Genomic DNA, 13,224 nt, shown 5'->3' on the forward strand with positions numbered 1-13,224 from the left:
ACTGTCAAGTTGAATCAGAGATCAGACCCTATAAAGCTCTTTCCCTTCCCCTACTTTATGAAACACCAGTCTTGAAGCAGGGAAGCTGTTCATGGGTCTCTCAAGCTCACTATAATGAGTGCCTTGGGTTGGGGGACTATCCCAAGCCTTGTAGAAAAAAATTTCTGGTCTCTACCTACAAGATAATAGTAGAAGCTTCCCGCCGTGTAACAGCCAAAACTGTCTCCAGACCTTGTCAAATATTCCAGAGGTGCAAAATCATCCCAGATGGAAAGCAATGGTGTCAGAGAATTATAGCATATCAATGAGGTCATCTGAGTCAAAAGCCCAGCTCACAGGTGGGGAGAGGGGGTGTGCTGGAGTTGGTCTTGCTATCCAAGTCCATGGCAGCTACGCCTCACCAGTGGGAAGACGGGTCCAGTGTGCTGGGGCTGGTCCTGCTATCCGAGTCCATGGCAGCTGAGGTTCTGGTCCCTTGGTTTCTGTGTCATATCCTTGTCTTGTTTTTACCTGTGGGGTTATAGTTGGCAGTATCTCCTATAAGCTTTAAACCAAACTCCTCAGATTTCTGACAATACGATGCTGCTCTTAATTGGAAGAAAATGCCTCATGTACCCCTTTGCTTTGCCTTTTTTGGAGAGGCTGGGAGACCCCCATAAGTCTTTTCCTCCTTTTAAAAGGGTGACCTTTCCAAAGCCCCACAGACTGCTGTAAGGATAGAGATAACATGAAGTATGGTGCTTGCAATTACTTAAGTTCTACAATTCCCAAGCTTTTGGATTATTTAACTGCTGATTATGATTATTTAAGCTGAAAGCCTACACTCCTCTAACTCAGAAAATGTTTGTATTTCCATTAAAAACCACCAGGCCAATGCCCTTTTGATTGACACTTTTCACTATTAAAACTATATATATATATACTTCAGGTTTCCAGCCAAAAGACAGGGTGCCCCTTATTTTAAGATAAGGAGCTGACTTTAAAGGTTTCCTTCAGCTCGCCTTCCTGCCCCCTCAGTCCCCATTACTGTTGCCCTGTTCTCCTGACGTAGGAAGAAGGGTCTATCTGCCCACTGTTCCCCATTTAATGAAAGCTGGTCCCTCCATGTGGAGATCAGAAAACTGCGCATACAGTAGGTAGTTAATACCATGTTAATAACACTGAATGCTTGTTTTTGAGTTCAGATCCCAAAGCCTCCATGTTTGTAACAGTAGAACAGGACCCATCACGCTGACCGCCTGGCAGTGGCTAGGCATGGTGCATATGAGGTAACATCGCATAAATATCCCTTGCTGAGGTTAACCTCCCTGCCTGAAGCACAGAAGAGTATTTTTGCCTGGATTTGTTTGATTCTCTGAAGGCATTTTAATCGAATAGCACATATCTCACTGTGGGGATGAGGAAAGGCCCTTCTATATGGCATATAACTCAATCCATTTCAATGTTTTTCCCTACATTGAATATTGGTTATCATTTCTGCTTTGTTCATTTATTTCATATCTAAAGAGTGTTACAGGAAAAAAAAGGCAATGCATAAAATACAGAGGAAGTCTACCTTGACCTACATGAGTTGCAGTGCTGAACCAAACTGCATTTTGAGCTCATCACAGGGGGCAAAAAAAAAAGATTCTAGCAATTCCTGAGTGATCCATTGTTTCAGGTCATTTTATGAATATATGGATTGTATTGGAAGGAGTCTTTCAAATCACATTGTGTCCCTCAACAGACAGACAGACACACAAACACAGAGAAAGGGAGAGAGAGAGAGAGAGAGAGAGAGAGAGAGGAGGGAGAGGGAGGGAGGGAGAGAAAGAGAGAGAGAGAGAAAGAAAGAAAGAAAGAAAGAAAGAAAGAAAGAAAGAAAGAAAGAAAGGCAGGCATACAGACAGACAGACAGACAGAAACAGACACGCAGACAGACAGAGACAGTATGGGTTAGGAATAGTCTATCTGTAGTGAACTTCCAAGGATGTTTATTATGCGGTACAGTGGCTTACCAGCTGGTCTATTTTTTTTTCTGTTCTGTAAAGAATTCCAAGTGTTCCCAATACTACTTTTCTTTACTTGTTGAATTGCCTTCCACGGTGTTAGCTGCTCAGAGATCTACCTACATAAAGGCTGCATCGTCCTGCCTATGCAGGTGACACGTGGGACCGTATGACTTAAAACTGGCTAGGGAGCCACTCTTCCCCACATCAGATCATGTAGAACATTAGGTCTATGAATAGAACCTTTGTGCAGAGTCTTTTCTATACCTTAAAATAACACTTAGGAGAGTGCCCAGCACTCAGAGCAGCACTTACACAAAGCAGATGCTCAGCGACTATTTTTTGAATGAGCTGTTAACTGACTCAGGTGTCAGTGGCAGATATGTGTAACTTAAAGGCCAGGGTGGTTCCTTTCCTTTCCTCCTTTCCGCTGCCTGGGACATGGCTTGGACCCTTGGAAATGAGGCCAGAAGTTCAGCGCCATAAGGTGGTAGCCAAATCCTGAGAGCGGCAAAGCTTCAAGACAGAAGTTGCTACTTGAACGAGTTTTCTGTTCCTTGTGTTGGAAGCTAACTAGAATATTCCACTCTTGTAAGGTTATTTTCTTTACAGTTAAATTTTATTTCCCCACTATAAGTTTTATATGCAGCAAGTGTTTTGTCTTCTGCTATGGGCATTAAGCTACTAATTTCAGAATTAAGAGTGGGAAACAGAAATCATGAATGGAACGAACTGTACTTACATCACTGTCTGTAGCACAAACCAAGATCCATTCTGAACAAGCCATTCTCCATGGTACCCATTCCCACCTTCTGTGTTTACCATTTTTAATCTCCACATGGAACTGTGTAGCTACAACAAGCTTTCTGAACATCCCATCTAATGAAAATGCCTTTCAAAACTGGGCAGATATTCTAGGACATTCCAGGACATGTGACCATAATACTTAATATATTTTAAACTGGGCTCTTTTTTATTTCTTTTTTTTTTTTTTTTAGTTTTTTTTTAAATTTATTTTAATTTATTTTGCAATACAATTCAGTTCTACATATCAGCCACGGATTCCCTTGTTCTCCCCCCTCCCGTCCCCCTCACCTTCTCCCCAACCCCCCCCCCATTCCCATCTCCTCCAGGGCAAAGCCTTCCCCACAGACTGAGGTCAACCTGGTAGACTCAGTCCAGGTAGGTCTAGTCCCCTCCTCCCAGGCCGAGCCAAACAATCCTGCATAGGCCCCAGGTTTCAAACAGCCAACTCATGCAATGAGCACAAGATCTGGTCCCACTGCCTGGATTCCTTCCCAACAGATCAAGCCAATCAACTGTCTCACCCATTCAGAGGGCCTGATCCAGTGGGGACCCCTCAGCCATTGGTTCATAGTTCATGTGTTTCCATTCATTTGGCTATTTGTCCCTGTGCTTTATCCAACCTTGGTCTCAACAATTCTCGCTCATATAAACCCTCCTCATTCTCGCTAACTGGACTCCCAGAGATCCACCCGGGGCCTAGTCATGGATCTCTGCATCCAGATTCCTCAGTAGTTGGATGAGGTTTCTAGCACAACAATTAGGAAACTGGGCTCTTTTTTATCAATAACTTATTGCTTAGAGAGGAAACAACATTGCAGTTTAAAAGGAAATTATCTATTGAATAAAATTGAAACATAATTTGAAGATAGGATTACTGTATTCTAAGTGTCATGAATGAAGTAATGGCAAAATAATGCACGCTTACAAGTTTAAAATTACTTTTCATAAATGAGGGTCCCATTCAATCCCTGAAATGCCTCTGGGAAATAATAGAGCCCCCTTACAACCGAGTTTATCAATTTTAAGTAATGGCTGCCTTCAGAACTCTTCTCCCAGACTCCATTTATCCTGTGCAAATTGCCAGGCACTTAGAATTCCTCCCTGAAGAAATGTGATTTGTCTTTTCTCATGATGGCATAAAGTAAAGAATAAATTGATTTTATCATATTCGGTATGTTGCCTCTGCTTTGAAGGGCACTTACCTAATGAGTGGCTCTCTCAGAAAAGATCCCAGATCAAAGGGGCCAACAAGATGATGTCGTAGCTTAAGCGGCTGCCTTACCCCATGGGAATGTACTAAAACAACTCAGTGTATACAAAGGCTGGCAAAACTATCTGGAGGAGACGTCTAAAATATAACAATGCCCGGGAAATGAAGATGGACTCCACAAAAATCAGATGAGCTAAAAACGCTGAGGGTTACATACAACTTTTACACAGATATAGGAAATCATCAGCAAAAAAAAATCTAAGAGACATACTTCAAATTATGGGACTGTTAAGTAGTTAATAAAGCACTTTCGTGCTTTAATAACTACTTAAAGCATTCTATACTAAATGAAAAATAGCAGCTGACTGTCTGCCTATGAAATTACCACGACAGGTTAACCTGTCTGAGAAAAATGCAGAAGCAGATCAGTGTCTCACAGCCCTCATTTCTTTTAGCTACAGATATCAAGTTCACCTGCTACAAGTTAAGAAACCGAGCTTGGTTACTGGAATGTAAGGTTATTGAGCAGTTTTTAAAGCCAAACTTAGAAAGGTTTTAATATTCTTTTAATAAAAGTCTTTCATTAAACAGGAGCAAATGTAACAGAAAAGTGAAACATCATAAGACGTCTTTGCAAAAGCTTTCAGGTATTTTTTAAGGAGAGCAATATTCTTATACAAGGGGAAAGGTAAATACTGCGTCCTTTGATTGGAAATACATGGGTATGAACTATCAGGTTTTTTTTTTCCAATATCAGAATGATGGCCAGCAGTTAGGATTCAAACCAATAAATATTAAGCTAAAGGAGTGTTGGGGGACGAACGTGATGTGATAAATTCAGGGGCTCCTCTTCTAATGAACTTATCTTTACTTCCTGCACTGTTACAGAAAATGGGAAGGTACACAATAGTGTTTCTTGTCTCTCTGTATCCCAAAACAACCAAGAAGGTCCTTACATTTGGAAATGGCTTTATAATTGATGTGTCAAACCTCTTTAAAGGTTACCCAATAAACTGCTTTATTCACTCATTTCCTTCCCTCATTTCACTAAGAATACAAGCTTGACAAGGTATGGGGGGATTTTCTGTTTCCACTAGGTTAGCACCTACCTTCCACTAACTCACCCTTTGATTCCACAGATGCTTACTGGTTCCCAACACCCAGTCTTAAAAGGAAATCCTAGTGCAGAGTTACAGCATGGGAAGGACACTTCAGCCAGAAGAACCAGACATTTTCTCCTTCTAATTCTGATCTAGATCTACAGGAAAAGAACACTCTCTACCCACTGAAGAATGGCAGGAGAAAGCTTAGGTCAGTGTGACATGGGTCTCAAGATGATATAACACATACACACACACACACACACACACACACACACACACACACACACACACACACACACACACATACACCTCCACTTAAAAATGAAATAACTGGGGACTGGAGAGGTGGCTCAGCCATTAAAAGGGCTTCCTATTCTTCCAGAGTTCATTTCCCAACACTCAAGTCAGGTGGCTCACAATTGCCTGTAACTTCAGCCCCAGGAGATCTATATACATGTGCCTGCCACCCCCCGCCCCTTTCTTTCTCCAAAACCTGAAATAGCCAAAAGTACATGGCTACCAAAGATAGGACCAGAGACTCTTAGGGCAGTGGAACAGGCATGTGTCTTGCCTGTGGTGGCAGTTGTACAAATGTATACACATCAGAACATTGTGGAACACACAACAAACCAGTGCAAACAGAGCTAGATAAATCTGTGAGATTCCCGATCTGTAGCAATGCCAACCTGAAATACGCTACCGATGCCTGTGGTGATATTTTACTGGTGCTGAAGTGTGGTGATATTTTATTTGTATGTTAATAAATAAAGCATGCTTGGACATTAGGGGAAAAGGCCAGCCATTTTTAAGTAAACACAGGAGTCAGGCAGTGGCAGCACAGGCCCTTAATCCGATCACGTGGCAGGCATGGTCTCTGTGTGTTCAAGGACACACTAGGGAACAGTCAAGCATGATGACACACACCTTTAATCCCAGTACCAACCACAGAGACCTGGAGGTCTGTACAGACAGGCAGTGACAAGGAAGTGAGGTAGCTGGGCTAAGAGCCAATGAGAGGGCAGAACAGCAAGGTAATAAAGGTACAGGTAGACAGGAAGTAACTCACCTTTTGATAGCTGCAGAGCTGGAGAGGTAAGGTTGGTGGCTCTCACTATTTCCCTGATCTCTACAGCTTTCACCCCTATATTTGGCTCCGTGTTTCTTATTTAATAAGACCGTTTAGAAATTCGTCTACAGATGTCTAAATGGTTGAGATGACAAGAAGCCTATTTGTTTTGTCTGTTCCTATGGTTTACGGCTTCATGTCACTCTCTATTACCAGAAACAAAATAAAAGCAAACAGCAGGATTCTTATCGAAGCTTGCTTTATATTAGCAAAACACTGAAACCAAAATAATACAGCAAACCTATATGTCAATACATTAAGTAATATAAAATAGCATGAATTTATGCTTGTGATACAGAAAATAGTCACATCCAGAAAGCAAAAGAAATGGGATTTATAAGATATGCAGGGACAATCTAAGTTTCTTGATACAAATAAGGCACATTTGTAGAGGTATACACCAAAATTCTCTTAGTGACTTCTCTGTTTCCTGAGTTTTTTCCCTCTCTCCAAAATGAACCTTGTAAATACATAAAAGGCTATCTCTTCTATGGATGATTCTCAGATCAATTTTGTGTAAGAAAAACATAACAACAACAAGATAAATGGGAAGAGTGTATGGAAAGACATTCCAATTCAGTGTGAGAACACATGAGCTCCTGCATGTCCATGGAACGTGAACCGATACCTTAGGAGACCATGGTCTCTCATTTTAAGAATGGTGCTTCCCAGGGCCTGGTGAATTCTTCATCGGCAATTACGTGGACAGGAGTCTAGTTATATAAGTTGGGAGAGTGGATCCAGCTGCCTTCCAATTCTAAAACTTCATACCGTTTGATTTCACAATGAGTTTAACAGACACACTTCTCAGTGTTAAAGCCCATGCTAGATTTCAAAGCACTTTTACAGATGCTATTTTACGTTAATCTTAGTCCAGTACTTTATTTTCACCCTGACCTTAGCACATTTCCATAAAGCAGGCAGGGCAGGCATTACTACCTCCATGTTAATGGAGAGAAGACTGAGGCAACCAAAAAGTGATCTCCTTTCATGTCATGGTGTGAGAAAATAAGGCCCTTTTCTCGACTCGGGGCCCCATCCTTATTCCCTCTAGCACTGCATGGTGACTCTTCCTACCAGGGTTTAGAAGTTTAGTAGACCCAGCTAAAGAGGAGTTCCAGCTGAATAAAAACCCAAGTCTTAGTATAGCATGATTAATAAGCATCAACAATAATAACACACATCTGATTGTTCTCGGCAATTTTAACTCAGTCAATGTCACGTAGCAATGCATCAATTAGTTCAGCTCAAAAATCATGATAGATAGAACCAGTTGGTTGGCTTGAACAGCTGTACAGGCTGATGAATCAAGGTGGGAGCCTCAGTCAGTATGCTTACCCCATACCTAGGTCTCCTCAGTCCCAAGTAAGGCATCTATAAGTTGGTCTTCTGGGTGAGCTAAAAAATGAATTAGGTTCATATGGGCTTAATGAAGCAGGACTTTGTTTCTTTGACCAAGGGAATTAACAGAAGAATTCTGTATTTATTTTGCAGTGGCAGCAGATTAAACACTTCAGAAATAATGTGGCAATTCAGCAAAGAGGCCTTAGCTAGGTGCTATCTGAAATCATGAAATTAAGTGGGAAAACATACACATGGAAATGGCTTATATGCTTTAGAAAAATAAATCCAATTTTAGATAAATGGTACTCTCACAAAGCACCTTAAACATATGACATTATGTTCCCTGGTCGACAGAGCCTTTATAGACACATATCATTTTCTGTGTGCTGTGCCCTCTGCTCACATATACCCCTTGCACATTGTTAGAGAGGGAAGCCAGTGGGTCAGCAAGGTTAAGGGCAGTTCCCTGCCACAGTTACCAAGTGGAAGTACGAGGACTGTACCCAAGATCTGATGATTCCTAAACTAGTATGGTCCATTATTACTCCTGTTCTTGAAATTATGAAGGTGCATGTTTTTCTATAAAGAAGAATCAAGAGGCTCTCATGACGGCATCTTGAATTACTGGAAATGGAGAGTTAATATGGGAGCTGAGAAGAATGGAGCAGTGGGGCTGCCTGAGCATGTAACAGCACACACGGAGATACAAGCGGGCTGTGCTCCTGGCCAGTGGATTCAACACATTCGTGAGGTTGTGCGGTTTCACCATCCCATCTACTCATTTGCCCAACACTCAGTCAGCACCTGCCACATGCCCAGCTCTGCTAATGGCAGCAGGATTTCTGCAGGGACTCGAGCAGACAAACCTGGTAAAATGCACACAAAGCTCCATGGGAGAAGGAGGGAGTAGAAAGGGAGCTTGAAATGGAAGGCTTTGCTCTAATCCTCGCCAGGTGGCTGTAAGCAAATTATTTGAATCTCTCAGAGTCTCAGTTCCCTGGCTTCTAAATGGTGTATAATAATATCTGTTTTTATTATATCATCTTTTATTAGACAAAATGCTAGTTTATATGAGTTTATATGTGAAAAAAAACTTACTTGTTCTTTGGTCTTGGAGAAACTGAGGTAGTTGAAGAGACATAAAAGTTTTATTCTCATTATTAAACCCTTCAAAATATTTCATTCCATATTTTCCATGATCTAAGCTTTCTTGGTTTAATGTTAACCATGTGTAAGACTGGCTGGGTCACCATGAGGTCACTCTTCCATACCTAGCCACCAATTTCAAAGTCTGTGTTACTGGCTTAAGATGCCACAATTATGCATGCTTCCCCTTATTATGGGAGGAAGTAGGATTTAAATTATATCTTACTGATTGCTTCATTTAACCATTTATAGAAATGCTATTTCTTGACTAGTTCTTTGGGAACAAATACATTGCAATTATTATTCAAATCATTCAATAACTCTCCTTCCTATTGCCATCCATGGTGATCTTTCATTGGGAAAGCAAAATGGGGGCTGAGTAGGTGTAGGGGTGTGTTTCATGGGGCCACCGGAAGGACCGCTTCCCAGCACCAGATCCCACTTTATTAATAGAAGCAGGGAAAGCAATGCAGTCTCCTGGTACTTACCTGTCCCCTCCACGGTGTGCATGTTGGAAGAGAGTCCAACCTGTATTTTATCAATCTACCAGGTCTGAGTCCTGTTGCCTGGACACTGAAAGCCAGGACTAGCCAGGCACTGAACAGGAGGCTAACACTAGCAAAGTCATAGTGCTTCAGGAAAGTTCCCACTGAGTGCAAGCAGCACGCAGATTACCATCATGCTGAAGAAGGTCTCAGTCTCCCTGCAGCCTCAGACCTTTGCAACAAATAGATCTGTGAATGCCAGGGTCGCCCACAAGACACAGACAGGCCTATTTCAATGCTGGGCACACATTTTTAAAGTAACATGTTGAAAAACTGTGCACAATGAGGCACCGAACCTATAATTTAAAAAATAAGTAATGCCTCAAAAAAAAATCACAACGTTTCTCTCAGTTCCTTCTCCACACTTCCAGCCCCTCCACCCTTTTCCTACCATCAAAGGGAAATGACAAAGACCAGAGGAGCAAAGATGGGTACTCACTTCATCTCCAAGATCTCTTCTAGCTGTTTCCTCCTCTCTAGCCGGAGGTTGGCCAGGTGTGCTTCTTTTTCAGCTAGTGATTGCTGGGTAGAGGCAAGGCGGGCTTTGGTGGCATCCAGCTCCTGTCTGGTCTTCTCCAGGGCATTCATCAGCTCCTCTATCTGAAAGGCACAGGGAGGTGCACATGTGATTTCTCCTTCAGTCATACCCAAGGGATGTCTCACTACCCTGTGTTCTGACAAGAAACAATGGGTCATCTATAACGACACACAAATGAAGCTCATTTGTTCTCTGTCACTGATGGAAAACAAAGCTTTCAAACTCATGCAGTCTCATGAACTCGCCAAGGTCTATTCAGTTGGATTGGCCAATAATCTTTACAGAAACTATTTAACTTATCTATTACAAGAGGGTTGCTTGACCCAATTTCAACCCATGGTTAATAAAATCTCAGGTACTTCCTCCCAGCCAGAGGAAAGGAAGACTCAAATACACTTTGGCTGGCACTATATACTTTTGTGTGGAGCCCCCAGAGTGCTTTGACAGAAAGTTAATCAAGTGTTTCAGATTCATTCACGTTTTAACCTATCAAAACTTTGTTTGGTTAGAGGTATTTGATGTCCACAGAGCCTCGGGAGTCTTTCTCACCTCGCTTCCCTGACTTACAATCAGGAAGCAGGATTTGGCCAAAGGTAAACAGAATTCCAGCCACAAAAGGTTCAACTCTGGTTTGCCCCTGAAGCTTGAGAGGGTTCTAAACTTGAAATAAATGACATGTAACTTTTATAGGGTGCTAATACACCATAGAAATAAGCCAGACTATCAAATATCTAGGAGTTTCAGCCAGGTCCCCAAAAAATTGGACCAAGGGGCTCTGAGACAAGTCCTTACCCTCCCCCAAACCATTGGGGGCTTTTAAAGCCAACACACAACAAAGAGGATAGGTGTTTATGGTCATGTTTCAGAGACTTACATGAAGCAAGCTGGTAAAATGGCATTGCCTGTATAGATGCAGGCTGCATCCACCCTACTGATTCAAAAATCCTGGTCCCGGAAGTTTCTAGATTCCAGAGCTAATGTGAGGATTTCTAAGACACTCCTTCCAGCTGAACTTGGCAGCATGGGATCATCCATCAGCAAAGTCAACAGAAAACCTGTCACAATGTGTCATTGACATGGTAGGTCCCAATTTATAAAGACTTGCTACACAATTTCTACAGTTTTACATGGACTTCATTCAGAATAAGCATTGAAGTTCATGTCCAAGGTAAATCACATGCTTTTAAGGTTCAGAACACCCTCCATCTCACCCTGATAAAAAGAGGAAACTTAATGAGCTTGTAAATCACAGCTAAAACTAAAAAGTTTAAAAGCACAGAATATAAAAGATAATCTACAAAACTTACAGAATCACATATGTTTAACTGTAGACTAGTATTACTCTACAAATGCATGAAATTTAAAAAGCAATTATGCTTTTTAGTTTCTCATAAAGATCATTAAATATGACTAGAAGCCCTCTGAAAAGCAACATACCAAAAGTAGTCTATTCCTGCTTTTTGGCTGAAGCCTTTTCAGCTGGAAGCCCTTTCGGCTGGAACCTTTCGGCTGAGGACTCAGAGACATTCAGTGAGAGGATTCGTGGAGTTGGCAAGATGACCCTGAGTGACCTCACCACAGGACAATTCCTGTCAGCATTACTACAAGAATCATAGGCCCAGGAAATATAGAAGAAATGGGGCATGAGTGTGTGATGCTACACATGGAATGTTTTGAAAGCTCTACAATCAGAATACTTATTTTCTTTTCTCTTGATAAAAGTCGAGCCATATGCCCACCCTACACTGATTGGGAACAGGTAAGGCCCCAATCTCTGGACTCGTCAGCCCAGTTCTATAGTCCCTAGGCCCCAGGGGCACATTGCATGCCCACCCCAAGCCATTGGAGTCCCAGAGATCCAGCAGCAGCCTCCTCCCACCCTCATCCCCTTGCCAAACATCCCTTGTGGCACCAGTTACCACTGGAGTTATACTCCCCCTCCTGGACCAATTGGGAAGAAGAGCAACCACAGGAGCCAGAGGCCCCACCTGCACCAATTGGAAGAAGAGAGACTTGGAGCCCCACCTGTTTGGAATAAAAGAAGAAATGGGTAGACAGCAGTGTAAGAACACATTAAACAACATAAAGAACAGTACAGCACCACCAGAACCTAGTGATCCTACAACAGCAAGACCCAAAGCAGATGATCCAGAAGAAAATGACCTTAAAAACAACTTTATGAGGATGATAGAGGCCCTAAAAGAGAAAATGAAAAATTCCCTTAAAGAAATGGAGGAAAAGACAAATAAAAAATTGGAGGAAATAAATAAATCTCTTAAAGAAAATCAAGAAACCCAAGGAAAAAAAAAACAGTCAAAAAAGTGAAGGAAATAGTTCAAGACTTGAAAATTAAAATAGAGGGAATAAAGAAAATACAAACTGAGAGAATTCAGAAAAAAAAGAAAATCTGAGTAAATGAACAAACTACAGAGGCAAGCATAACCAAGAGACTGCAAGAAATGAAAGAGAGAATTTCAGGCATTGAGGATAAGATAGAGGAAATAGATTCATCAGTCAAAGAAAATGTTAAATCCAGAAATTTTTTTTAACACAAAACATCCAGAAAATCTGGGACAACATGAAAATACCAAACCTAAGAATAATAGAACAGAAGAAGGAGAAGAATTCCAGCTCAAAGGCACAGAAAAATATATTCAACAAAATTATAGAAGAAAACTTTCCCAACATAAAGAAAGACATGTCTATGAAGGTACAAGAAGAATACAGAACATCGAATACAGAACATCAAATACACTGGACCATAAAAAAAGTCCCCTTGTGACATAATAGTCAAAACACTAAACATACAGAAGAAAGAATATTAAGAGCAGCAAAGGAAAAAGGTCAAGTAACATATAAAGGCAGACCTATCAGAATTACACCCAACTTCTCAATGGAAACTCTGAAAGCCAGAAGGTCCTGAACAGACGTTCTGCAGATACTAAGAGACCACGGATGCAAGACCAGACTATTACACCCAGGAAAGCTTTCAATCACTGTAGATGAAGAGAATAAGATATCCCATGCCAAATCCAGATTTAAACATTACATATCCACAAATACAGCCTTACAGAAAGTATTAGAAGGAAAACTCCAACCCAAGGAAGTTAGCTGCAACCACCAAAACGCAGGCAATAGATAACCTCATACCAGCAAATCCCAAAGAAGGGAAACACACACACACTACCACCAAAAAATAACAGGAATTAACAATCACTGGTCATTAATATCCATTAATATCAATGGACTCAATTTGCCTATAAAAAGACACAGGCTAACAGAATGGATATGAAAACAGGATCCATCCTTCTACTGCATACAAGAAACACACCTCAGCCTCAAAGACAGACATTACCTCAGAGTAAAGGGTTGGGAAAAAACTTTCTAATCAAATGGACCTAAGAAGCAAGCTGGTGT

General features: G+C 41.3%; 1 protein-coding gene across 16 annotated transcripts in view; it reads right to left on the reverse strand.

Moving 5' to 3' along the window:
* Window positions 1–13,224, reverse strand: part of Erc2 (ELKS/RAB6-interacting/CAST family member 2) — a 906,926-nt gene that overhangs the window by 331,247 nt on the left and 562,455 nt on the right. For all 16 annotated transcript variants that reach the window (XR_008217165.1, XR_008217166.1, XM_052733784.1 and 13 more), the window contains one exon: window positions 9,709–9,869. Coding sequence is in view for 14 of the 16 variants with exons in the window: in XM_052733784.1 (XP_052589744.1) it covers window positions 9,709–9,869 (161 nt within the window). In the remaining 2 variants the exon portion in view is untranslated. The remainder of the gene's footprint in view (window positions 1–9,708; window positions 9,870–13,224) is intronic.

The sequence above is a fragment of the Peromyscus californicus genome, unplaced genomic scaffold (genome assembly GCF_007827085.1).
Source record: "Peromyscus californicus insignis strain IS unplaced genomic scaffold, ASM782708v3 Scaffold_12__1_contigs__length_115047231, whole genome shotgun sequence".
In the NCBI taxonomy this organism is placed as follows: domain Eukaryota; kingdom Metazoa; phylum Chordata; class Mammalia; order Rodentia; family Cricetidae; genus Peromyscus; species Peromyscus californicus.